Source organism: Oncorhynchus clarkii, chromosome 2, assembly GCF_045791955.1.
Source record: "Oncorhynchus clarkii lewisi isolate Uvic-CL-2024 chromosome 2, UVic_Ocla_1.0, whole genome shotgun sequence".
NCBI classification, from domain to species: domain Eukaryota; kingdom Metazoa; phylum Chordata; class Actinopteri; order Salmoniformes; family Salmonidae; genus Oncorhynchus; species Oncorhynchus clarkii.
Window position 1 is genome coordinate 90,170,590 of NC_092148.1, and position 26,828 is coordinate 90,197,417.

General features: G+C 45.6%; 1 protein-coding gene across 11 annotated transcripts in view; it reads right to left on the reverse strand.

Annotated features, from left to right (window-relative positions):
* LOC139376083 (pleckstrin homology domain-containing family A member 5-like) overlaps positions 1 to 26,828 on the reverse strand; it is a 238,970-nt gene that overhangs the window by 104,097 nt on the left and 108,045 nt on the right. For 10 of the 11 annotated variants that reach the window (XM_071118271.1, XM_071118296.1, XM_071118288.1 and 7 more), the window contains one exon: positions 12,218 to 12,301. In XM_071118271.1, the coding sequence (XP_070974372.1) occupies positions 12,218 to 12,301 (84 nt within the window). Of the gene's footprint in view, positions 1 to 12,217; positions 12,302 to 13,347; positions 13,672 to 26,828 lie in introns of those variants that run through there. The other variant, XM_071118305.1, reaches the window with a different exon arrangement.

Sequence of the window (26,828 nt, forward strand, 5' to 3'; positions counted from 1 at the left end):
TAGTTCTGACAACTCCTCTAGGTCTGACAACTCCTCTAGTTCTGGCAACTCTTCTAGTTCTGGCAACTCCTCTGGCTCTGACAACTCCTCTAGGTCTGACAACTCCTCTAGGTCTGACAACTCCTCTAGCTCTGGCAACATGCTACAATATATATTAGAAGGAGCAGCATATCCTACTGTCCTGTAAGGCACACTGCTTTGCTTTGTCAAACCTATTGTGTATCTCAGAGACTATATATTGATTTTTTTTTGACTAGAGGAGTATAAAGGAGCATAGCAGCGGGACACGTTACATTTTCACTCCTTATCATGAACACTGTTACACCAGTACTGTTAGAGCTCTGCTACAGACAGTTGGTGTATACGTGTTAATGCCAGGGCTGTTGGGCTGTACTCAGTGGAGCTGGACTGTAACGTCTGCTTCCAGCTCACACTCTCAAACACGTAGATCCCCTGAACGCAGCCCACTGTCCAGTCCACTGTCCAGCTCACACTCTCAAACACATCGATCCCCTGAACGCAGCCCACTGTCCAGTCCACTGTCCAGCTCACACTCTCAAACACATCGATACCCTGAACGCAGCCCACTCTCCAGCCCACTGTCCAGCTCACACTCTCAAACACGTAGATCTCCTGAACACAGCACACTCTCCAGATCCCAATCACCTGAATTCTGATCACCTGTTCACACACCTGTATGTCATTATCACACTATTTAGTTCAGTTCTTTGCACCCCATCACTGTGAGGTATTGTTTGTTTTGTAAAACACTTCTATTCGGAGTGCTGTTTTTCCCCGTCCTGCCTCACTAACGACGCCTTTTGTCTATTCCCTGCATGTACTTTAAGCCTATCAGATTTCCTGTTATCAACCTATTGCCTGGTCTCCCGGACAACGTTACTAGCCTTTTCCCTGCCTGTACTGTTGCCTTGTTGGACACTCTGTGTATGACCTTCTGCCTGCCCCTGGACCCAGCTACCTGCCTCCTCCTGTGTATGACATTCTGCCTGCCCCTGGACCCAGCTACCTGCCTCCTCCTGTGTATGACCTTCTGCCTGCCCCTGGACCCAGCTACCTGCCTCCTCCTGTGTATGACCTTCTGCCTGCCCCTGGACCCAGCTACCTGCCTCCTCCTGTGTATGACCTTCTGCCTACCCTTGGTCCCAGATACCTGCCTCCTCCTGTGTATGACCTTCTGCCTGCCCCTGGACCCAGCTACCTGCCTCCTCCTGTGTATGACCTTCTGCCGGCCCCTGGACCCAGCTACCTGCCTCCTCCTGTGTATGACCTTCTGCCGGCCCCTGGACCCAGCTACCTGCCTCCTCCTGTGTATGACCTTCTGCCTGCCCTTGGACCCAGCTACCTGCCTCCTTCTGTGTATGACCTTCTGCCGGCCCCTGGACCCAGCTACCTGCCTCCTCCTGTGTATGACCTTCTGCCTGCCCTTGGACCCAGCTACCTGCCTCCTCCTGTGTATGACCTTCTGCCTGCCCCTGGACCCAGCTACCTGCCTCCTCCTGTGTATGACCTTCTGCCTGCCCCTGGACCCAGCTGCATGCCTCCTCCTGTGTATGACCTTCTGCCTGCCCCTGGACCCAATTACATGCCTCCTCCTGTGTATGACCTTCTGCCTGCCCCTGGACCCAGCTACCTGCCTCCTCCTGTCTATGACCTTCTGCCTGCCCCTGGACCCAGCTACCTGCATCCTCCTGTGTATGACCTTCTGCCTGCCCCTGGACCCAGCTACCTGCCTCCTTCTGTGCATGACCTTCTGCATGCCCCTGGACCCAGCTACCTCCCTCCTCCTGTATATGACCTTCTGCATGCCCCTGGACCCAGCTACCTCCCTCCTCCTGTATATGACCTTCTGCATGCCCCTGGACCCAGCTACCTCCCTCCTCCTGTATATGACCTTCTGCCTGCCCCTGGACCCAGCTACCTGCCTCCTCCTGTATATGACCTTCTGCCTGCCCCTGGACCCAGCTATCTGCCTCCTCCTGTATATGACCTTCTGACTGCCCCTGGACCCAGCTACCTGCCTCCTCCTGTCTATGACCTTCTGCCTGCCCCTGGACCCAGCTACCTGCCCCTGGACACAGCTACCTGCCCCTGGACCCAGCTACCTGCCCCTGGACCCAGCTACCTGCCCCTGGACCCAGCTACCTGCCCCTGGACCCAGCTACCTGCCTCCTCCTGTGGTCCTTTACTAATAAACGCCTGCTGTGCCCAGAACGTGAAACCAGCTCTCTGTTTCCCATCGTGTTCATTACACGGACCAAGTGTTATGTCTCGCTACCTTCATGTAGAGGGAGGAGTATGTGTGTGTGCTCACAAAAAAAAATACTCCAGGCAGCACCAACAAAGCCCCTGTATTAACTCTGCACAAATAGACAGTCCGGGATGGGCAGACAGCCCCCACACTTGGCCCCTTAGTGTTGTGTGTGTGTGTGCCTTTCTGAATGCACAGGTGTGTGTGTGTGTGTGTGTGTGTGTGTGTGTGTGTGTGTGTGTGTGTGTGTGTGTTTTGAGGGATTACCCCGCCAGTGAAGCATATTGGGAGGGGGGGGGGGGGGGCAACGGAACAAACTGGCTGAGAATGCAATTTAAAACAACCACGACAGCATTTGTCATTAAAAAGGGTGGAGACTGTAAAAAGGGGAACGACAGCTGCTTTAGTTCAGGAGAATTTTGTTTTGACTTTGCGTCAAGCTCGTCATCTCACAACAAAACGGCAACGAGACCAGGGACCGTATTAACAAACAGTCTCAGAGTGCTGATGGGATATAGGATCAGTTTTGCTTCATCACAATGAATAAGAATATTTGGACGAGGGGACCTGATCCTAGATACAGGCCCTCCCACGGCAGGCAAGCAAAACACATATGCGTGCGTACACACAAACAGGTTACTACAGTACTTTCAACAATTAAAGAGTATGCACTTGCTCAATAGGCAGGTGACAGAACCAGGGTTACGTGTGCAGCCTGTGGTATGTCCAGAATGGAAAGAGCATTAACACACGAGACATTCTTGGAAGTGTTACCATGTTCATGCAGTTCGAGACGTTGTTAAGCACAGATGTATTTTATTTATTTATTTTTCCTTTATTTAACTAGGCAAGTCAGTTAAGAACAAATTCTTATTTTCAATGACGACCTATGAACAGTGGGTGAACTGCCTGTTCAGGGGCAGAACGACAGATTTGTACCTTGTCAGGTCGAGGATTTGAACTTGCAACCTTCCGGTTACTAGTCCAACGCTCTAACCACTATGACAAAATGCCTGAGTTAGCTTCTCTAATATTAGGATGTTTAATATTATGTGTCATACTCTGAGACTTTAAAAAACAATGTGGACCCATTAAGACTGTCCAACCACCTGGAAGATGTTCTTGTTCTTCTGGTGAAATGTAGCATTGGCTGGAGAAGAAGCCGTTTGCCAAGGAAGATTAGCAGAGTTAACTAAAACTACAGTAAAACAGAGTAGCAACCGGCAAGGCATTGCTAGGCTTTGTCCACCATTTAGGTTATGCATTAGTTGAAATGATTTCACTATTCAAATAATATCAATTATATATTTATTTATTTGGGATGGATAGTATCCGGATAGTCAAAATACATGTTCAAGATGAAAAAGAAAATGAAAAAATATATATATTATTATCATTTTTTTTACTTCAATGAAGTCTTGCTCATGTGACAGTCTGTGTGGCACGGAGGGAGGGAGGGAGAAATTATCCAAACCGACTCCCGCTAGTTAAACAAACCTGTTCGCTTCCATAGGTTCTCTATCATACCATCTGATAGTGGCTGTTTTGACTGCATCAAGTCATTGTAAAGTTAGCCATCTAGCTACAGTAGCAATGCTAATTGAGGCTATTTTGAGGCGTCCTTATCTACAACATTTTAGTCATTTAGCAGGACGCTCTAATTCAGAGTGATTTACAGGAGCAGTTAGGATTAAGCGCCTTGTTCAAGGGCACATTGACAGATGTATCACTTAGTCAGCTCGGGGATTCAAACCAGCAACTTTTTGGTTACTGGCCCAACGCTCTTAACCGCTAGGCTAGCCGCCATTCATATGAAACAACTGCATACCTGTTGGTTGATTATTGTAGCCTATTCCTTCTCATTTAGCCAACTTTATTCCATCATTTTAATTCCATTTTGCATTGATTAGAAATCTCCCTTGCTACACATGGGAGCATGTGACTGTAGCGCCGCTGTGATTGACCGGTAACAACAACAAGCTACACGTGTGATGTCATAAAAACGCATAATTAATAATTTAATTAACATTCAGAATGTAATGCTCAATCCTTGTAGGCCATGTAGCAATGTCACATATATAATTACATTTTAGACATAGGCCTATATTTTTTCTTCTCAAAAATGAATAGTCTCCCAAGTAATCAAGTAGCAATGTCCCGGAATAACAGTGCCGTATGTAAGACAATTTCCCATTGGCTTTTAATATTGGGGACTTTTTGTGTTTGCATTAGAGCGGGGCGATAGGGGCAAAAATCAATTTCACGATAAATTGACTGAATTATCAAGATAAATTGACTGAATTATCACCATAAATTGACTGAATTAGCACGATAAATTGACTGAATTATCACGATAAATTGACTGAATTAGCACGATAAATTGACTGAATTAGCACGATAAATTGACTGAATTAGCACGATAAATTGACTGAATTATCACAATAAATTGAATGAATTATCACGATAAATTGACTGAATTATCACGATAACGATACATTGAACGGTACATTATTGACATTAATATGCAACACAACACTGTTAAATTTAAAAAAAAACATTTTATATGACCCTTAAACCTACTAATACTACTTTAGAAGTTGTCCCATCAACAATCACCCATATTAGCAAAAGTTTTTTCATTTTCAACTTCACATTTCTCTCGTAGGTTATTTATTGTAATGAACGATATCAGCAAAATGTCCAAAATACGTTTTCTCCTTTTCATTATGGCTCTCTCTTGTCCCTCTACAGCAAACAGATTGTGAGCAATATGTTTTGGGAAAAATTGATTCGCAATTTTTTTTTAAAAGTTTAAAATAGTAACGAACCGCAATACATATTGGTATCGGGAACTCCGTATCGTGACAATATAGAATGGGTGAGGTCCCTGGCACTTCCCAGGCCTAGATAGGATATTGTCTGTTAGTAGTTTTGTTTGAACACCTGATATGGTCCAGACTCCAAACAACAACATACACTGTACAGAACTAGCAGGACGTCAGGCAAAACGCTTAATAAAACAACACAGAACAACATAAACAGAGGAGTGTAAACAGTGCTTTACACAAAAGTGCTTTTACATAACAGTTACTTTAGAGTAACACATAAGCATCCATTTCATTACCTTCTAAACATTGGGCGAACCACTTTTCCACAATTCAAGCTACAAAACACAAGGGGGAAAATGTTTAATCAATGACGATACCGTTTAGTCTACAAGAGATTGCCTAGAGCAGGGATGGGCAACGCCAGTCCTCGGGAACAGTTGGGCGTGCGACAGTTGGACCCTGCTATTTCATACCTTAACACGCAATGAAACCAGGGGTTGGAACCAAAACTGTTTTCCAATAGTTTAGTTCTGAACGGAACCATTATTTTCTTTAGTTCCGTTCCACTGTTCCGACCAGCAAAATAAAGTTATGAACATGGTTCCAACCAAAATAAAAGTACTTGATTTATATCGTTCCTTTCTGTTTTTGTAAATGTTTCTTTTACATTTAGCTCAACATTAAATTACTTCACCAATCAGGCAGCACGGATAGAGCAGCTCGCTATGGAGGGGGCAAACTATAGCTCAGTGTTGTAGCTCAGTCCTGTAGCTCAGTCCTGTAGCTCAGTCCTGTAGCTCAGTGTTGTAGCTCAGTCCTGTAGCTCAGTCCTGTAGCTCAGTCCTGTAGCTCAGTGTTGTAGCTCAGTCCTGTAGCTCAGTGTTGCAGCTCAGTCCTGTAGCTCAGTACTGTAGCTCAGTGTTGTAGCTCAGTCCTGTAGCTCAGTCCTGTAGCTCAGTCCTGTAGCTCAGTGTTGTAGCTCAGTGTTGTAGCTCAGTGTTGTAGCTCAGTCCTGTAGCTCAGTGTTGTAGCTCAGTGTTGTAGCTCAGTGTTGTAGCTCAGTGTTGTAGCTCAGTCCTAGAGCTCAGTGTTGTAGCTCAGTGTTGTAGCTCAGTGTTGTAGCTCAGTGTTGTAGCTCAGTGTTGTAGCTCAGTCCTGTAGCTCAGTCCTGTAACTCAGTCCTGTAGCCCAGTCCTGTAGCTCAGTCCTGTAGCTCAGTCCTGTAACTCAGTCCTGTAGCTTAGTCCTGTAGCTCAGTCCTGTAGCTCAGTCCTGTAGCTCAGTCCTGTAGCTCAGTCCTGTAGCTTAGTGCTTTAGTTCGGTGAGTTGTTTACACTGCGTGATGGAAAGACCAGTCTTGAGCGCGAGATGAAATTTAAATTTTGCGGATGGGGCGATCGAGGGAGAGTGAAGGAGGAAGCGTGGCTTGAAGTGCTGGGCATCTTCTGACAACATGCATTATTTGAATCGGGCCCACAGATTTATACCAAATGAGGAGAGGCTTCAATGGATGAACTTTAAATGTCTTTGAACTTCAGAATTGGCTTAACGTTGGACCAGAGAAGCTAGTTAGCTAACAAGCTGGTGTGTGCAGAGCGGCACCTGAATTAAAAACATGTCTCATCTTTTTGTAGTTAATAAATCCAATGTGAAATGTGGTAACTATACTATCCCTAAGTAGCATTGAAAAAATGAATTCCTTCTTCCCTCATTAAAAATCTCCCTCCCCATCTTCTGAATCACACTGGTAATGTCAGTACGCTACAGCTATGCTTCAGAGGGGCATACATGATTTTCATCTGGCAAGCAGACACTAGGAGAAGTTTCTGATTGACAGAGAAAGGGCTTTGCATAGGCACTTTGTTGTGTTGTATTGTTGGACTGGAAAAAATGCCCAAAAAGTAAAATAAAGTTATTAACCGGTTCGCATGCTTTTAAAATAACAGTTGTGTTCCGGAACAGCATAGATCACTTTCGTTCCTAATTCTGATTCTGTTCCTTGAAAAATTTTATTTTCAGGTTTTCGGGTTCTGTTCCCTGAACTGGTTCCAACAACTGGTAGAAATCACAAGCAGACCACATAATGCTTCCAGTTGTTGTTTTCTCCATTCATGTTGGAAGATGGAGAAATGATAGTAATATCACAATGAATATTGGACTGTGGCCCTGGCAGTTTGATAGTTAAGTGAGAATTGTATTTTCTTTCGGGAAAAGGTAGGATTTTTCCACATTTGTAATGGCATTGGTTTGAACATGAACTCAAACAACTAGTTTGAACAGTTGCAACAAGAACGCCCAGAATTCGGAAGGAGACTGAAACTGGATTAAGACAACTTCTGTCAAGGTGAGGTTGAAATAGCACAGGAGTCTATATCAAGGTAGTATGAATCTTCCTCTACTTTAAACAGCTGCTTGTGGGGGTTGTGAAATTGAACATGCTATAGGACAGTGCTTCTCAACGCAGTCATCAGGGGCTTGAAAGGGTTGTTGAATTGGATGGGTTTGTGTTGGAATAGAGCAGATATATGGAATGACAGGTTGTTTCCCGAGAACTGGCTTGTGAACATGTTCTAGGAGGGACATCTATCAGGGGGCCAGTGCTGACCTTAGCTGGCAGGTAAGTTGAGCTATGAGGTATGAAGGGGGCCCAGAGCTCTGAAAGGATTAAATAGGTTCAAGCAATATAGCACATTACTTCACCTCTCTTTCTGAACGGCTGGGTGGAGTCATACTGATTTACACCTATCAAATCATTTCAGATCTACAAGAGTGCCTAGGGGGGCAGAGTTTAGGGGTCGATTTGGTGCGTACCGCTCTCTCTCTCTTCAGTGGATTTGGGCGTACCGCTCTCTCTCTCTTCAGTTGATTTGGGCATACCGCTCTCTCTCTTCAGTGGATTTGGGCGTACCGCTCTCTCTCTTCAGTAGATTTGGGCTTACCGCTCTCTCTCTCTTCAGTGGATTTGGGCGTAACGCTCTCTCTCTCTTCAGTGGATTTGGGCGTACCGCTCTCTCTCTTCAGTGGATTTGGGCGTACCGCTCTCTCTCTTCAGTTGATTTGGGCGTACCGCTCTCTCTCTTCAGTAGATTTGGGCGTACCGCTCTCTCTCTCTTCAGTAGATTTGGGCGTACCGCTCTCTCTCTCTTCAGTAGATTTGGGCGTACCGCTCTCTCTCTTCAGTAGATTTGGGTGTACCGCTCTCTCTCTTCAGTAGATTTGGGCGTACCGCTCTCTCTCTCTTCAGTAGATTTGGGCGTACCGCTCTCTCTCTCTTCAGTAGATTTGGGCGTACCGCTCTCTCTCTCTTCAGTAGATTTGGGCGTACCGCTCTCTCTATCTTCAGTAGATTTGGGTGTACCGCTCTCTCTCTTCAGTAGATTTGGGCGTACCCCTCTCTCTCTTCAGTGGATTTGAACACACAGGAGAGAGAATACCTGTCTAAACTAAAATCTTTACTGCATGGCCATAGGTTGGGTTGAGAGTGGGGCTGAATGCTGTACTGGCCCAGGGAAGGCTGAACGCTGTACTGGCCCAGGGAAGGCTGAACGTTGTACTGGCCCAGGGAAGGCTGAACGTTGTACTGGCCCAGGGAAGGCTGAACGCTGTACTGGCCCAGGGAAGGCTGAACGCTGTACTGGCCCAGGGAAGGCTGAACGCTGTACTGGCCCAGGGAAGGCTGAACGTTGTACTGGCCCAGGGAAGGCTGAACGTTGTACTGGCCCAGGGAAGGCTGAACGCTGTACTGGCCCAGGGAAGGCTGAACGCTGTACTGGCCCAGGGAAGGCTGAACATTGTACTGGCCCAGGGAAGGCTGAACGCTGTACTGGCCCAGTGAAGGCTGAACGCTGTACTGGCCCAGGGAAGGCTGAACGTTGTACTGGCCCAGGGAAGGCTGAACGCTGTACTGGCCCAGGGAAGGCTGAACGCTGTACTGGCCCAGTGAAGGCTGAACGCTGTACTGGCCCAGGGAAGGCTGAACGCTGTACTGGCCCAGGGAAGGCTGAACGCTGTACTGGCCCAGGGAAGGCTGAACGCTGTACTGGCCCAGGGAAGGCTGAACGCTGTACTGGCCCAGGGAAGGCTGAACGCTGTACTGGCCCAGGGAAGGCTGAACGTTGTACTGGCCCAGGGAAGGCTGAACGCTGTACTGGCCCAGGGAAGGCTGAACGTTGTACTGGCCCAGGGAAGGCTGAACGCTGTACTGGCCCAAGGAAATCCGAACGTTGTACTGGCCCAGGGAAGGCTGAACGTTGTACTGGCCCAGGGAAGGCTGAACGCTGTACTGGCCCAGGGAAGGCTGAACATTGTACTGGCCCAGGGAAGGCTGAACGTTGTACTGGCCCAGGGAAGGCTGAACGTTGTACTGGCCCAGGGAAGGCTGAACGTTGTACTGGCCCAGGGAAGGCTGAACTTTGTACTGGCCCAGGCAAGGCTGAGCGTTGTACTGGCCCAGGGAAGGCTGAGCGTTGTACTGGCCCAGGGAAGGCTGAACGTTGTACTGGCCCAGGGAAGGCTGAGAGTGGGAACTGAACGTTGTACTGGTTGTCCTGGTTGTAGGGAATGCTGAGAGTGGAGAAACTGAAGGGTCAAGGTGATCATTCATTAAGCTAATAAGCATGTTTCCTGGGGTGCACAGGGCTCTACAGTGCGACCAATTAACTTAAATACACTACATGCCTAAAATCACTACATGACCAAAAGTATGTGGACACCTGCTTGTCGAACATCTCATTCTAAAATCATGCGCATTAATATGGAGTTGGTCCACCCTTTTGCTGCTACAACAGCCGCCACTATTCTGGGAAGGCTTTCCACTAGATGTTGGTACATTGCAACTATAACAGCCTCCACTATTCTGGGAAGGCTTTCCACTAGATGTTGGTACATTGCTGCTACAACAGCCTCCACTATTCTGGGAAGGCTTTCCACTAGATGTTGGTACATTGCTGCTACAACAGCCTCCACTATTCTGGGAAGGCTTTCCACTAGATGTTTGAACATTGCTGTGGGGACTAGCTTCCATTCAGCCTCAAGAGCATTAGTGAAGTCGGGCACTGATGTTGGGGGTGATTAGGCCTGGCTTGCAGTCGGCGTTCTAATTCATCCTAAAGGTGTCCGATGGGGTTGAGGTCAGGGCTCTGTGCAGGACAGTCAAATTCTTCCACACTGATCTCAACAAACCATTTCCGTATTTATTTATTTAACCTTTATTTAACTAGGCAAGTCAGTTATGAGCAAATTCTTATTTACAATGATGGCTTACTAGGTATGGACCTCACTTCATGCTGAAACAGGAAACGGTATTCCCCAAACTGTTGCAAAAAAGTTGGAAGCACAGAATCGTCTAGAATGTCATTGTATGCTGTAGCGTTAAGATTTCCCTTCATTGGAAGTAAGGAGCCTAGCCCGAACCATGAAAAACAGCCCCAAAACATTATTCTTCCTCCACCAAACTTTACAGTTGGTACTATGCATTCGGGCAGGTAGCGTTCTTCGGGCATCCTCCAAACCCAGATTTGTCCCTCGGACTGTCTGCGATTTATTTAGAATTCAAGGCACACTTAACCAGCATGGAACCACAACATTCTGCAGCAATACTCCATACCATCTGGTCTGCGCTTAGTGGGACGATCATTGGTTTTTCAACAGAACAATGACCCAACACACCTCCTGGCTCCACAATCACTAGACTTCAACCCAATTGAGATGGTTTGGGATGAGTTGGACTGCAAAGAGAAGGAAAAGCAGCCAAGAAGTGCTCAGCATATGTGGGAACACCTTCAAGACTGTTGGAAAAGCATTCCAGGTGAAGCTGAGTTGAGAGAATGCCAAGAGTGTGCAAAGCTGTCATCACGGCAAAGGGTGGCTATTTGAAGAATCTAAAATCTAAAATATATTTTGATTTGTTTAACACTTATTTAGTTACTACATGATTCTTATGTGCTATTTCATAGTTTGGATGTCTTCACTATTATTCTACAATAAAAATAAAGGAAAACCCTGGAATGAGTAGGTGTGTCCAAACTTTTGACTGGTACTGTATATAGTGTATGTAGCTGTGCGACCTGGAATTTGTGAAGGATTCCAGTTTAACCCCTCACATATTTTTCATTGTGCTCCTAAATGTCTTTGTGTGCGTCTACATTTTTCTGCGTAGGGGCACACGTAGTCATTGTAAAAAAAAAAAGGGGGACAGAGTAGAACCCTGGTGTAGTAGGAGGCTTTTGGAGATAGATGGAGGAGCAAGGAAGGAGAGCGGTTTTCTCTGCAACTTTGTCCCCAGGCTAATTGCTACTGCGTATAGTTGGACAGAGAGAGAGAGAACCAACTGTTGGATCAGACTACTGTATCTCATGTGAAACTGTGAATGGTTAAGGGGACTGATTATAAGAAAGGCGGGAGACTAGGAACCAGGGGCCAATGGTTCACAATCACATGCCCCCTCTCAGGAGCCAATAAGCCAAGGGCCTAGCTAGAGGTGGGTTATGCAACTGAGAGTGAAAGGGCTTAAACTCAGGCCAAAGAAAGCCAATGGTAACATGTGCCCCTCAGAGGTGAGTAGCTGTGGTTGAGAAGAACAGGACGGAAAAGGGCTCAAACTCTAACCCTGTCTCCGTATCTGATGGGTAGAAGAAGAAGGAGGAGGATTGATTCTCAAGTGCAGCACAATGCACGCGTCAGGGAATCAGCAGACCTGCAGATGCTTCCTCGGTCACAATGTCTTTTCTATTCAGAACCTCATCTACCCACAACCTTTGTAAACATGTTTATAACTAACCTATGCACCAATACTGGGAAGAAAACATCAGGCGCATTTTATACATACTCCAACCATTACAAATAACTGACATTGATGAACCTTGTAATCTCATCAGAGGAAAAGAAGACTGTTCATTTGAAACTATTTTCTGTTAAAGTGCCAATTGTGGGACAATGAGGAGAGAAACAGAAGAAGCATTCAACTCATGAAAGGGAAACTTGTAAATAGAGAAATGTTGGTCGCCATAACTAATACTGAATGCATGGAAAGAGAACGTCCTAGAGTTCCTACGACGATCTGACTGCATAGCTCAGAAACGCTGCCTGGTGGCATTCTGAAGAGCAAAATGAAGAGACTCACTGTTCGTTGACGACAAAGATGCAGTTGTCTTGTGAGGGACAGCCCGAGACAGGATGCTTGCAGGTCACCTTCCGCTCATTGTGGCTAGAGAGAGAGAGAGAGGAAAAGAGAGGGAGGAAAAGAGAGAGAGAGAGGGAACAGAGAGGGAGAGAGCATATGTTAGAACAGAATAGCCTCTTTAGACCCATCAATAACCAATATGTCCACCTGTCATCTCTCTCTATCCCTCCTCTGTCATCTCTCTAGCCGAGGACCCCTGAAGAGTGGATGAATAGACTTGCAAGTGACCGTGAAATCCCTATCCCTCAGTCCCTCAATCCCTACATCCCCACAGCCTCCCAAAAGCTGAAGACAGGACATCATTATTTTTTTGTGGGGAAAATGTGCACGGTTGAGAATGAGGTTAGGACTGCTTTAACCTTTATAGTGATTTTGAGAGTAGAGCCCAGGTCACATTCTGTCCCTTTAACACGAGGTTAGGGTATGGAATGGGAGTCGACAGCTTGAGATTCAGGACAGTGTAGACAGTCATTTTATGGGGCAACCTGATCACACTGTGCTGTCAGGGAATGTATCAGTGTGGTGAAAGCTCAGAATCCACACCACTCTGCGGCACAATGGCACCCACACACACGCATGCAACGGCACACACACACCGGCACCCACACACCGGCACCCACACACCGGCACCCACACACCGGCAACCACACACCGGCACCCACACACCGGTACCCACACACCGGCACCCACACACCGGTACCCACACACCGGTACCCACACACCATCACACTAACATATAAAATAACAGTAAAGTGTTTGGTACTTAACCCTAAACTGTCCGGAGTTATAAAACATACAAAAACCGAACAGAAAACAGACGAAGACTCGCTCTTGTAAACAGATTATTAGGTTGTCTGACTGTAAACTAGACTACAGAAGAAGTGCATAAATACAGGACGTTGCAACGGATCGCTTCACAGGAGAAATGCAAACCTTCTTCTTTCTACCCCGAAAGAAAATGTCCTAACACTGACTCACTAGACCCTAGTCCACACACTACTAACCCCTCTCCTTTCTCTGACAACTCAGCAGACCAGAGCAGAGAAGTAGTGTACACATGCATTAAAAACCTGGAGATGTGTGTCGTAGTGAACTTCAACATCCCGATCCTCCTTCGCCAGCCATGCATGAAGACACCAGTTCACTGTTGTTACTATTCTCCCGGTAGTCACCAGTTCACTGTTGTTACTATTCTCCCGGTAGTCACAAGTTCACTGTTGTTACTATTCTCCCGGTAGTCACCAGCTCTAACAGAAAGAAACAATCCTGTCCATTAGTTACCATCCTCCTTTATTTGCTAGTTTCTTGCACTAAAACTATTCTGTGTATAGCCTACGCTGTCACGCTGGAAGTTCTCTATGAGTGTGTGAACTTGTGAGGAGCTCAGTCTGACCCGTCTCTAGACTTCTGCAGCCTTCCCCTTTCTCCTGCCCTATCTCTCCTCCCCTGCCCTATCTCTCCTCCCCTGCACTGCCTCTCCTCCCCTGCCCTGCCTCTCCTCCCCTGCCCTGCCTCTCCTCCCCTGCCCTGCCTCTCCTCCCCTGCACTGCCTCTCCTCCCCTGCCTCTCCTCCCCTGCCCTGCCTCTCCTCCCCTGCCCTGCCTCTCCTCCCCTGCCCTGCCTCTCCTCCCCTGCCTCTCCTACCCTGCACTGCCTCTCCTCTCCTCCCCTGCCTCTCCTGCCCTGCCTCTCCACCCCTGCCCTGCCTCTACTCCACAGCCCCTTCTGCCCTCCCCTGCCTCTCCTCCCCTGCCTCTCCTCTCCTCCACAGCCCCTTCTGCCCTCCCCTGGCTCTCCTCCCCTGCCCTGCCTCTCCTCCACACCCCCGTCTGCCCTGCCTCTCCTCCCTGCCCTGCCTCTCCTCCCTTGCCCTGCCTCTCCTTCCCTGCCTCTCCTGCCCTGCCTCTCCTGCCCTGCCTCTCCTCCCCTGCCTCTCCTCCCCTGCCTCTCCTCCCCTGCCCTCTCTCCTCCCCTGCCCTGCCTCTCCTCCCCTGCACTGCCTCTCCTCTCCTCCCCTGTCTCTCCTGCCCTGCCTCTCCACCCCTGCCCTGCCTCTAGTCCACAGCCCCTTCTGCCCTCCCCTGCCCTGCCTCTCCTCCCCTCCCCTGCCTCTCCTCTCCTCCACAGCCCCTTCTGCCCTCCCCTGCCTCTCCTCCCCTGCCTCTCCTGCCCTGCCTCTCCACCCCTGCCCTGCCTCTACTCCACAGCCCCTTCTGCCCTCCCCTGCCCTGCCTCCCCTGCCTCTCCTCCCCTCCCCTGCCTCTCCTCCACAGCCCCTTCTGCCCTGCCTCTCCTCCCTTGCCCTGCCTCTCCTGCCCTGCCTCTCCTCCCCTGCCCTGCCTCCCCTGCCTCTCCTCCCCTATCTCTCCTCCCCTGCCCTGCCCCGCCTCTCCTCCACAGCCCCTTCTGCACTGCCCTGCCTCTCCTCTCCTGCACTGCCTCTCCTCCCCTGCCCTGCCTCTCCTGCACTGCCTCTCCTCCCCAGCCCTGCCTCTCCTCTCCTCCCTTGCCCTGACTCTCCTCCCCTGCCCGGCTCCAGTCATCCAGTCATGCCCTGATCACACGGACAAGCAGGTTCCCTCCTTCCCTCCCACTCTGCCTTGCTGCTTACGGTCCAATTACAGCCCAGCTTCTCTACAGAGTAGTCCCCATAGAAATATAATTGCTCAAGTACCATGAACTGGGATGTCCGTTCTAGTAATTATATTTCTATTCCCTTCCATATGATTAGTGCACCACCAGGACATTGTAGGGAAAAATCCTCACACCATGCAGGCAGAGGAGAGGAGAGAAATGGAGCACAGACAGGAGACAGGATTCCTCTACAATAAGTCATTACAGAGACACGGTCCAGTTTCTGATCCAGAGGGTCTGAGGGCTGGGAAAGTATAACCGTTCGTTCAGCTGCTCCTCACCGTCGGCTGCTGCCTGTCATAAATCAGAACTAGATTTTAAACGACCATCACTTGGATTGAAAACAGCCTGGGAGTTTCAAGAGCATGGGTCAGCAACAGGTGGCCCGTGGGCCAAAACTTGCCCTCCAGTGTTTTTTATGTGTGTAATTGGTGAAAAAGACTGTAAAACCACCAGGAATTCAGCAAAAAATGTGTTTAATTTAGGAAATATGTTCCAAAGTATTCTCACATATAACAAAAGAGAGATATGTGATTGTGTCTCAATGTAATTAAGGTATGAAATGACTGTTCTTTTCAAATACAATCTATTTTTGGGCTTAGTTGTGGTACAAATTATTATAACTGTGTTTCAGCCCCCCGACCATCCGCTCCAACAAAAATTGTCCCCCAGCTGAATTTAGTTACCCCCTGCTCTAGAGTGACTGAATCTAGTCACCCCCTGCTCTAGAGAGTGACTGAATCTAGTCACCCCCTGCTCTAGAGTGACTGAATCTAGTTACCCCCTGCTCTAGAGTGACTGAATCGAGTCACCCCCTGCTCTAGAGAGTGACTGAATCTAGTCACCCCCTGCTCTAGAGAGTGACTGAATCTAGTTACCCCATGCTCTAGAGATAGACTGAGTCAGTTAACTCATGCTCTAGAGAGTGACTGAATCTAGTCACCCCCTGCTCTAGAGAGTGACTGAATCTAGTCACCCCCTGCTCTAGAGAGTGACTGAATCTAGTTACCCCCTGCTCTAGAGAGTGACTGAATCTAGTCACCCCCTGCTCTAGAGAGTGACTGAATCTAGTTACCCCCTGCTCTAGAGAGTGACTGAATCTAGTTACCCCCTGCTCAAGAGATTAACTGAGTCAGTTAACTCATGCTCGAGAACATATTTCGGGTCATTCTCACCAAACTGACATTTTACCCAAAAATATTAAAGTGACATTTAAAAAAAATAAATCAGATACTATGCATTTTACCACAATTTACACCAAATCCTCATTACTGCAACAGCTTTCAGAGACCCAAAAAGTAATAAACAAATTGTTTAATAACATTGCTCCCCTAATGAAAAGGCCTGAGTTAAACATAACACTGAATATTTAAATATTTCAAATCAAATTATAAAATGTTAATGGCATGTAATCTGACTTTTCCCCAATTTTAGTTTAGGGCTATTACGATAATGTAGAATTAGGGCTATTATGATCATGTGGAAATTAGAGCTAGTATGATAATGTAGAAATTAGGGCTATTATGATAATGTGGAAATTAGAGCTAGTATGATAATGTAGAAATTAGAGCTATTGTGATAATGTGGAAATTAGAGCTATTATGATCATGTAGAAATTGGGGCTATTATGATAATGTAGCAATTAGAGATGTTATGATCATGTAGAAATTATGGCTATTGTGATAATGTAGAAATTAGAGCTAGGCAAACCCACTCATTTGATTAGTTAGTTAGTCCACAGCGATGCAAAAGCCCCAAAATAATAGTGACTTTAAAACATGAGCAGAGTTCTGACCTACATGTAGAATAAAAGGTAAGTTTGAGTTTGGGGAGGTTTGAGTTTCAGTTACTTCCTGGAGGGCAGCCTTCACCCTAGCTGCTTGTCTGTAATTACTGTAGGCATTGTTGGTAGGAGGATCATTCTGTGTCTCAGGGCTGCCTAACAGCCACCCAAATGGAACCCCAAATGGAACCCCAAATGGAACCCCAAATGGAACCCCAAATGGAACCCTATTTCCTATATCAGGAATCATCTACTAGATTCTAGAATCGGGTTTTTTATTGACTGGTTACAAATCAAAATGTGTAGGGAAAAAATTATAATAATTATAACGATTTATAACGAGATACATCGTGTGTATGGCCTGCAACAGGTTTTACATCTCAATATTTTGTACAAATTAAATGTAGAAATGGTAAACGCAGTTATTTAGTGAGATATTTACACAACGGTTATAAATGAGGCCCCAGGACACCACCGGACCACACCTCCATAATGAATGGTCAGCCAGAGCCCTTTCATCCTCAGCCCTACTGATGTTAAGTCAGAGCAGATGTTGTTTTTACGAGGTGTTGTTTCGTTAGAACACATCAAAAGGGAAGAGAGTCTACTGCACCAATGGCTGGAAGGCCAGAGTCTCTTGTAACCAATGGCTGGAAGGCCAGAGTCTCTTGTAACCAATGGCTGGAAGGCCAGAGTCTCTTGTAACCAGTGTGTGGACTGGAGGCCATTCTGAGAATGTTGTCAACATTTCAAAGCAGATCCACGTGACAAGAGACAGACAGTTGGTCATAAAAACAAGATGGGAAACATCCAGGGGGCACTGAGGTTAATGTTGATCTATGGACAGTCACTGTACCATGCCTGATGTATGGGAAAGAGTGGAACAGCTGAAGTTACCCTCCACCTTAGAGCAGGCGCTTTACAACAGACAAAACAACCAGTGGCCATTATATTTTGAACGTAGCCTACAGTATGTTGTTAGCACGTATAGTATGTAGCCTACAGTATGTTGTTAGCACGTATAGTATGTAGCCTACAATATGTTGTTAGCACGTATAGTATGTAGCCTGCAGTATGTTGTTAGCATGTATAGTATGTAGCCTACAGTATGTTGTTAGCACGTATACTATGTAGCCAACAGTATGTTGTTAGCACGTATAGTATGTAGCCTACAGTATGTAGCCTACAGTATGTTGTTAGCACGTTTAGTATGTAGCCTACAGTATGTTGTTAGCACGTATAGTATGTAGCCTACAGTATGTTGTTAGCACGTATCGTATATAGCCTACAGTATGTTGTTAGCACGTATACTATGTAGTCTACAGTATGTTATTAGCACGTATAGTATGTAGCCTACAGTATGTTGTTAGCACGTATAGTATGTAGCCTACAGTATGTTGTTAGCCCGTATATTATGTAGCCTACAGTATGTTGTTAGCACGTATAGTATGTAGCCTACAGTATGTTGTTAGCACGTATAGTATGTAGCCTACAGTATGTTTTTACCACGTATAGTATGTAGCCTGCAGTATGTTGTTAGCATGTATAGTATGTAGCCTGCAGTATGTTGTTAGCATGTATAGTATGTAGCCTACAGTATGTAGCCTACAGTATGTTGTTAGCACGTTTAGTATGTAGCCTACAGTATGTTGTTAGCACGTATAGTATGTAGCCTACAGTATGTTGTTAGCACGTATAGTATGTAGCCTACAATATGTTGTTAGCACGTATAGTATGTAGCCTACAGTATGTTGTTAGCACGTATCGTATATAGCCTACAGTATGTTGTTAGCACGTATACTATGTAGTCTACAGTATGTTATTAGCACGTATAGTATGTAGCCTACAGTATGTTGTTAGCACGTATAGTATGTAGCCTACAGTATGTTGTTAGCCCGTATATTATGTAGCCTACAGTATGTTGTTAGCACGTATAGTATGTAGTCTACAGTATGTTGTTAGCACGTATAGTATGTAGCCTACAGTATGTTTTTACCACATATAGTATGTAGCCTACAGTATGTTTTTACCACGTATAGTATGTAGCCTACAGTATGTTGTTACCACGTATAGTATGTAGCCCACAGTATGTTGTTAGCACGTATAGTATGTAGCCTATGGGTAGTCTACATTAGGATACCATCACCTGGTCACTGCTCTCACCATAGTTTAAGTTCTAGCAACAAACAGTAGAGGCAGCCAGCCGTGCGTGACCAAATCAGCCATACATTACATTATTCAGTCACAAGACAGGCGTTTTTCAGTCACAAGACAGGCATTATTCAGTCACAAGACAGGCATTATTCAGTCACAAGACAGGCGTTATACAGTCACAAGACAGGCATTATTCAGTCACAAGACAGGCATTATTCAGTCACAAGACAGGCGTTATTCAGTCACAAGACAGGCATTATTCAGTCACAAGAAAGGCTTTATACAGTCACAAGACAGGCATTATTCAGTCACAAGACAGGCATTATTCAGTCACAAGACAGGCGTTATACAGTCACAAGACAGGCATTATTCAGTCACAAGACAGGCGTTATTCAGTCACAAGACAGGTGTTATTCAGTCACAAGACAGGCGTTATACAGTCACAAGACAGGCATTATTCAGTCACAAGACAGGCGTTATTCAGTCACAAGACAGGCGCTATTCAGTCACAAGACAGGCGTTATTCAGTCACAAGACAGGCGCTATTTAGTCACAAGACAGGCGTTAAAGGCCATAATACCATGACAAGATTATGTTGTGAAACATGTTATTTAAAACAGAGAGAGAGAGAGAGAGAGAGAGAGAGAGACGGAGAGAGAGAGAGAGAGACGGAGAGACAGAGAGACAGAGAGAGAGAGAGAGAGAGAGAGAGAGAGAGAGAAAGAGAGCGAGAGCGAGAGAGAGAGAGAGAGAGACAGAGAGAGAGAGAGAGAGAGAGAGAGAGAGAGCGATTACACACGTTAGCCACCTGTGTCCCTCTACAGATGAAACAATATATAACACTGTAATGACACGGTAGCCTGATCAACACGGAACAGCTGTCAGTTAATGGATCAAATCAAAACTAATAAACAAAACAGACTGCCAAAAGTCCAGTTAAGTGGAGAGGCATCGTTGATGCCCTATGTTCCTCATGGGGAGAAGGTAAAGGTAAGGTAAAAACAAAAACAACCAGCACTCTATTTCTGTATACTTTTTAGCCAGTAGTTCTGAAAGTAGCACTCACGAGACAAAAGTGGTCCCTGAAAATGGTGTACTATGTCACATATGAGGTAGGACAGTACTTCTGCTTATATATTATGCATGTATGAACTACACAGTGACACATCTCCACCCCACCAAAAAAACGGGAAGTTTTAAAAACATACTTAGGCCTAGTAGTCGCCAAAGTTCTGTAGCTTTAAGTCTTTAAGTCTAAAAATTGCATCCCACATGCTTTGAATGATGTGGTGAGCTGGACTGTGGTCATGGCAGTAAAATTAGAATAGCCTCCTGAAGCCACAGGAGGGGTATGTCCTTAAAGACTCCCTTATTCACTATATAGTGCACTGCTTTTGACCAAATGTATAGTAGTACACTATATAAAGAATAGGTTAATAGCCACAGGAGCTGCTGTCATACAGTAGGAGCATCTGGTAACACTCTTCGCCCTAGTTTCTTCTCCTGCCTTGTGTGTGTGGGGGGGACAGAGAGAGAGACAGAGAGAGAGAGAGAGAGAGAGAGAGAGAGACAAAGAGAGAGACAAAGAGAGAGACAAAGAGAGAGACAGAGAGTGTGTGTGTGTGTGTTTGTGTGTATTTGCCAACAGCAGGTTCCTACAGCCCCTGACCTCAGACGTGTGTTATGGAGAGAAATGGTAGCAGACCAGTAGTGGGAGCAATAGTTAGTAAGGATGACCTGACCACTCTGCAGTGTGGATGAAGGGCTCCTCTGATGTTCTCCATCATCCGTAGTAATGAAGAGCCCCAGGCCTGGGGGTCTGGAGGAAGGAAAGCTTGGTTTTATGGTCCTGGGTGGGCCTACTTCCTCTGGCTACACCATCTACTCCACCTCTCTATCCAGATGAAAAGGCCGGGCAGAGTTTGAACTTTAGGACCAATGGAATGACCTCAAAATGTAGCAACCGTCAACCCAACACAGCAACCCAGTCGAGCTGAAATGAATGTAGGCCTACCTACTGAGTACTGATGGGCCGTAACAAGGACATTTACATCAAGGAGAGGATGGCGCAGAAGAGGAGCAGTAAGTCCACTGTACCATTATTAATCCCATTCTGTCTTGGAGCAGCACAGAGCAGCGATACCGCAGACCACACAGCTAAGCGTCACCACTGCTGGCTAACCTACTCTATAGAAATTGTTATTTTACATGGAAACCGAACCTGAAACAGATTCTTGATTCTGGCTTCCTTTAATGTGGATTTGGAAACTGGGGTTTCGCTAAACATTCCACTCAAAGGGTTTAATTTGGATGAGCACAAACGGAGTCTTTTTTTAGGGCTATTTTATTTTATTTTTCACCAGATAAGCCATTTTTATTCCCCTATTAAAACTAAAATTAGACTGTTGCAATTATTGCAATCTCATCGACAGATGACTTATAATTACAGCCACACATGGTTCCCATTACATTGGAATGATTAAATCGTAAGTTACAGAGCCTTCAGAAAGTATTCACACCCCTTGACTTATTCCACATGTTGCTGTGTTACACACAATACCCCATAATGACATCACAATACCCCATAATGACATCACAATACCCCGTAATGACGTCACCACAATACCCCATAATGACATCCCAATACACCATAATGACATCACAATACACCATAATGACATCACAAAACCCCCTAATGACATCACAATACCCCATAATGACAAAGTGAAAACATGTTTTAACATTTTTGCTAATTAAAAAAAAAATGAAATACAGAAATCTCTCATTTACATAAGTATTCACACTGCAAAATCAATACATGTTAGAATCAGCTTTGACAGTGATTACAGCTGTGAGTCTTTCTGGGAAAACCTCTAAGAGCTTTGCAGACCTGGATTGTACAAAATTTGCACATTATTATTTTTTACATTCTTCAAGCTCTGTCAAGTTGGTTGTTGATCATTGCTAGACAGGCATTGTCAAGTCTTGCCATAGATTTTGATGCGGATTTAAGTCAAATCAGTAACTAGGCCACTCAGGAATATTCAATGTCATCCTGGCAAACAACTGCAGTGTGTATTAAGTCTAGTGTTTTAGGTTATTGTCCTGCTGAAAGGTGCATTTGTCCTGCTGAAAGGGGAATTTGTCCTGCTGAAAGGTGCATTTGTCCTGCTGAAAGGTGCATTTGTCCTGCTGAAAGGTGCATTTGTCCTGCTGAAAGGTGAATTTGTCCTGCTGAAAGGTGCATTTGTCCTGCTGAAAGGTGCATTTGTCCTGCTGAAAGGTGAATTTGTCCTGCTGAAAGGTGCATTTGTCCTGCTGAAAGGTGCATTTGTCCTGCTGAAAGGTGAATTTGTCCTGCTGAAAGGTGCATTTGTCCTGCTGAAAGGTGAATTTGTCCTGCTGAAAGGTGCATTTGTCCTGCTGAAAGGTGAATTTGTCCTGCTGAAAGGTGCATTTGTCCTGCTGAAAGGTGAATTTGTCCTGCTGAAAGGTGCATTTGTCCTGCTGAAAGGTGAATTTGTCCTGCTGAAAGGTGCATTTGTCCTGCTGAAAGGTGAATTTGTCTCCCAGTGTCTATTGGACTGAACCAGATGTTCCTCTCAGATTTTGCCTGTGCTTAACTCTATTCAGTTTATTTTTTATACCCCCCCCCAAAAGAAAAAATCTCCCCAGTCGTTGCCGACGACAAGCATACCCATAACATGACACCATGCTTGAAAATATGGCCTTGTATTGCAGCTTTGTTTTGAACTTATGTGACTTGCACATTTTAACTCCTGAACGTATTTAAGCTTGTCGTAACAAAAGGGGTTGAATACTTATTGACTCAAGACATTTCATGTTATAATTTTATATTAATTTGTAAAATAAAATAAATATATATATATTTTTTTTTTGAATCTACAAACATAATTCCACTTTGATATTATGGGGTATTGTGTGTACGCCAGTGACACAAAATCTCAATTGAGTCCATTTTGAATTCAGGCTGTAACAACAAAATGTGTAAAAAAGTCAAGGGGTGTGAATTCTTTCTGAAGGCTCTGTAAGTCATAGCATAAGAGAAGCGATAGTCATTAACATTTTACATTGAGAGGTCTTTCAGCAGACGCTCTAATCCAGAGCAATTTACACTCAGGTATTAAGTTCACAATTCCAACTTGTTTTAAAAAAAATAAGAAATAATACTTTGCTGATGCATACATTTACAGTTCAATGACTGTAAACAGAAGCCATTTTTATTTTTTTTAAACGAGGTAGGTGGACTTAAGGGTTGTGAACTCATTAGTAAAGAAAAAACACAAACATGGTGGACTAAACAACAACTTGCTTTCAGCACCAATCGCCTCATCATTTGAATGCTCCATGCTGACAGTAAACAAGAGGTTTATGAGTCACCTCCGTTACATAAGACAATCTAGGCTACAGTAAGCACATAGCAGGGCCAGGTATCGGACATAAGCCCACTTTATAGTATACGGCTAGGATGATTTAACATCTTCTTCTCCCAGGTGCAAAGAAGAGGTGAGAAGTAAAAACCGAGTGAAACTACAATGAAAATCTCAAATGCTTTCTTTCTGAAATGACGGTCTGAAATACCTTCCAGTGAGACAGAACAAGTAAAGACACATTCTGTCACATACTGCGCTGTGACACTGACAGACAACAGGGTAATTATGACAGATGAGAGGGAGAGAGAGAAAGAGTGAGAGAGAAAGCGAAACAACGAGAGACCAAGAGAACAGGAGAGAGAGAGAGAGAGAGAGAAGGACAGAAAGAAAGAAAGAAAGAAAGAAAGAGCAGGAGGTACCCTACTTTCATCCTCAGCCCTGACCTCCCTCTGATGCTGTCGCTCTCTAAAGGTCAGATGGGGATATTGAGATATATATACACAGAGAGAGAGACAGAGAGGGAGAGACAGAGAGAGATATTCTGGGGATCCTCACTGCCCTTTTCTCTTGTCGTATCAGATCAAAAAGACAAACTTTCCTGGCCACTTCAGTCTGGCTATGTGCTGCTACTGTAAACTGTGGCTAAGCAATCGATTCTTCAAGAACATGATTTGGAAATGCCTTCTCGCGCTATTAATTCGTGAATAATAGGCTAGAATTTATACATGCCTGGTGAGCATTGAATTAGGGATTATGGCTTTAAATTGTCAGTACCATCAGACCATGCCCAGGCGGCTAGGAACCAACCCCATCCTGCTAGTTTACTGTAGCATTCTGGCTCTACCTCCATATTATTATTTGACCTTTATTTAACCAGGCAAGTCAGTGATGAACAAATCAAATCAAATCAAATGTGTTTATATAGCCCTTCGTACATCAGCTGATATCTCAAAGTGCTGTACAGAAACCCAGCCAAAACCCCCAAACAGCAAGCAATGCAGGTGTAGAAGCACGGTGGCTAGGAAAAACTCCCTAGAAAGGCCAAAACCTAGAGAGGAACCAGGCTATGTGGGGTGGCCAGTCCTCTTCTGGCTGGCGGTGGAGATTATAACAGAACATTTTTAAGAACAAATTCTTACTGTCAATGACAGCCTACCAGGGAACAGTGGGTTAACTGCCTTGTTCAGGGGCAGAACAACAGATTTTTACCATGTCAGCTCAGGGATTTGATCTTACAACCTTACGGCTACAAATCCAACGCTTTAAACCACTAGGCTACCTGCCGCTACACATTGTCCCTGTATTCTCACTGTTATTAATGTTTATCCTGCAGGAGTGGGACGACCATCAGATCATGCCCAGAGAGCTACAGGGCAGTAATCGGGCTACTTTCCTGATAGTCTAGTTGCACTGTACTGGCTGTGACTCAGACCTCCTCAGTCCCATCAATCCAGCCCAGCTCTCGTCAGCAGAACAGGACTCATTAGGGGCCCCAAAGATGCTTGAAAGGCATTACATTCAATTCAAAATAATAATAAAAAAAAGGTTTAGTGCAGTGAGGCAGTGGGGGGTATTTTGAGAGAAATGTGAAGGGGGTGTCCTTGTCCTCCAGACCTCTACGCCTGATCAGCTCTGGATGCAAAAACAGTGCAGGGGGGAGGGGGCACACCATGGAGCGTGAAGAAGCAGCCGGAGAGACAGGGGAGGGTGTCTGTGGTCGCTGGTGTGATGATTGTGGTTGTGGGCAAACAGATGAGATCCATATCTACAGCCAGGCCTGGCTGCACATTGGGTACAGCACACTTGTTTTGGACAATGTCTGATGCACACTCACATTCACAATTAGAATAGCCTATCTTTGTAGTCTATGGCAACCACATAACAAGATACTGGTCAGCGGAGGGGGGGTGTGATGTGATGATGGGGTGTATGTGTGGGAAGGAGAGTGATTCAATTTGAATGCCAAGTCTCAAAACAAAGCCTTTCATTGGAAACTAATGATGTTGTTGCTGCATGTTAGAGTCTAATCCTATTATACAATAAGGAGGAAACAGGGAACAGCTACAGTACTATATCACTAAGCAAGGCCTGGTCACTCCGCACTGGTTTAACAGCCTACAACAGTAATGTTGTAGGCTACTGTAGCTACCCCCTATCACATTTTGCTCTGCCCAAATTACCCCCCCATGTGCTACCAATCATTAGGCTCAGGCCTACATTCTTATGTATCCTCAAGTTGGCTACCTATCACCTGTTGATTGGCCAGGAACCCCAAGCTACCTACTTACTGCCTGTTGATTGGCCAAATACGCCCAGCTACCTACTTAGCCTGTTGATTGGCCAAATACTCCCAGCTACCTACTTACTGCCTGTTGATTGGCCAGGTACCCCCAGCTACCTACTTAGCCTGTTGATTGGCCAAATACTCCCAGCTACCTACCACCTGTGGATAGGCCAGGTACCTCCCCAAACACCACTGGAGCTGAATAGGCAAATGGGTGGAGAAGGGAGGGGGGATGAAGTTGGTTAGATAAAAGGAAGCTAGAGAAAAGAGAGGAAATAAAGAGAGGAAATAGGAGGGATGTTGATGCAGTGGCTGAGGCCACAGAAGAGCAGAATCCACAGCTGCTGCAGTACTATGAAGTTAGGGGGTTTCACAGCACGCTAGCAATTACCTTACTATTAATGAAACAACAGCTATTACTCAGTCAGACTGCTGTTATAGGTGAATACACTGAGTGAGCATGGGGATCACCATGGCTGCATCATCGGGCAAGACACAAAAGGAACCAAACACCTGCTTAAACTCTGCCAGAGATTTCACAGGAAGCCAGTGACTGGCCTGCGACTAGTGGCCGTTTACTGAATCAATGCACCCTTGGAAAGGACAAGATAGCTGCTCTGTAGTTCTTCTGTAGTGTGCTGCTGTAGCTCCGATGCAATAGGCTATATTTATTGACCACCAACACGTCCTACAACCAGGGTTTCCTAGCGTCTGCCTTTGAATAGCAGGTGAGGAAAGCCCTAGTCAAGCTTAGACTTCTACATTGAATCCATAGAACACAACAGCACATTTAATCAACATGCTTAAACCAGATTTGTGAATTCCGTTAGTGGATCATCTTGTCTATGTCCCGAATAGAATTCTATTCACTCTACAGTGTATCACTTTTGACCAGGGCCTAGTGGTTAGAGCGTTGGGCCAGTAACTGAAAGGTTTGCTGGATCGAAATCCCCGAGCTGAAAAGGTAAAAATCTGTCGTTCTGCCCCCTGAGCAAGGCAGTTAACCCACTGTTCCCCTGAACAAGGCAGTTAACCCACTGTTCCCCGGGTGCTGGAGACGTGGATGCTGATTATGGCAGCCCCCCCCACTTTTATTTTTCAAGCTAAATTGGGTTACGGGTTGAGTTTTACACGAAAACACATTTTACGATCATAAAGCATTTAGCCCTTCAGTCAGCCCTGACAACAGTATGCTATTTTACCCCCACTTCAAATAGCGACTAGCCTACATATGCACACCAACGGAGGGTCCTCAAGATCTGACACAGATAAATGCAGAACACTTGTGAATACGCAAATAGC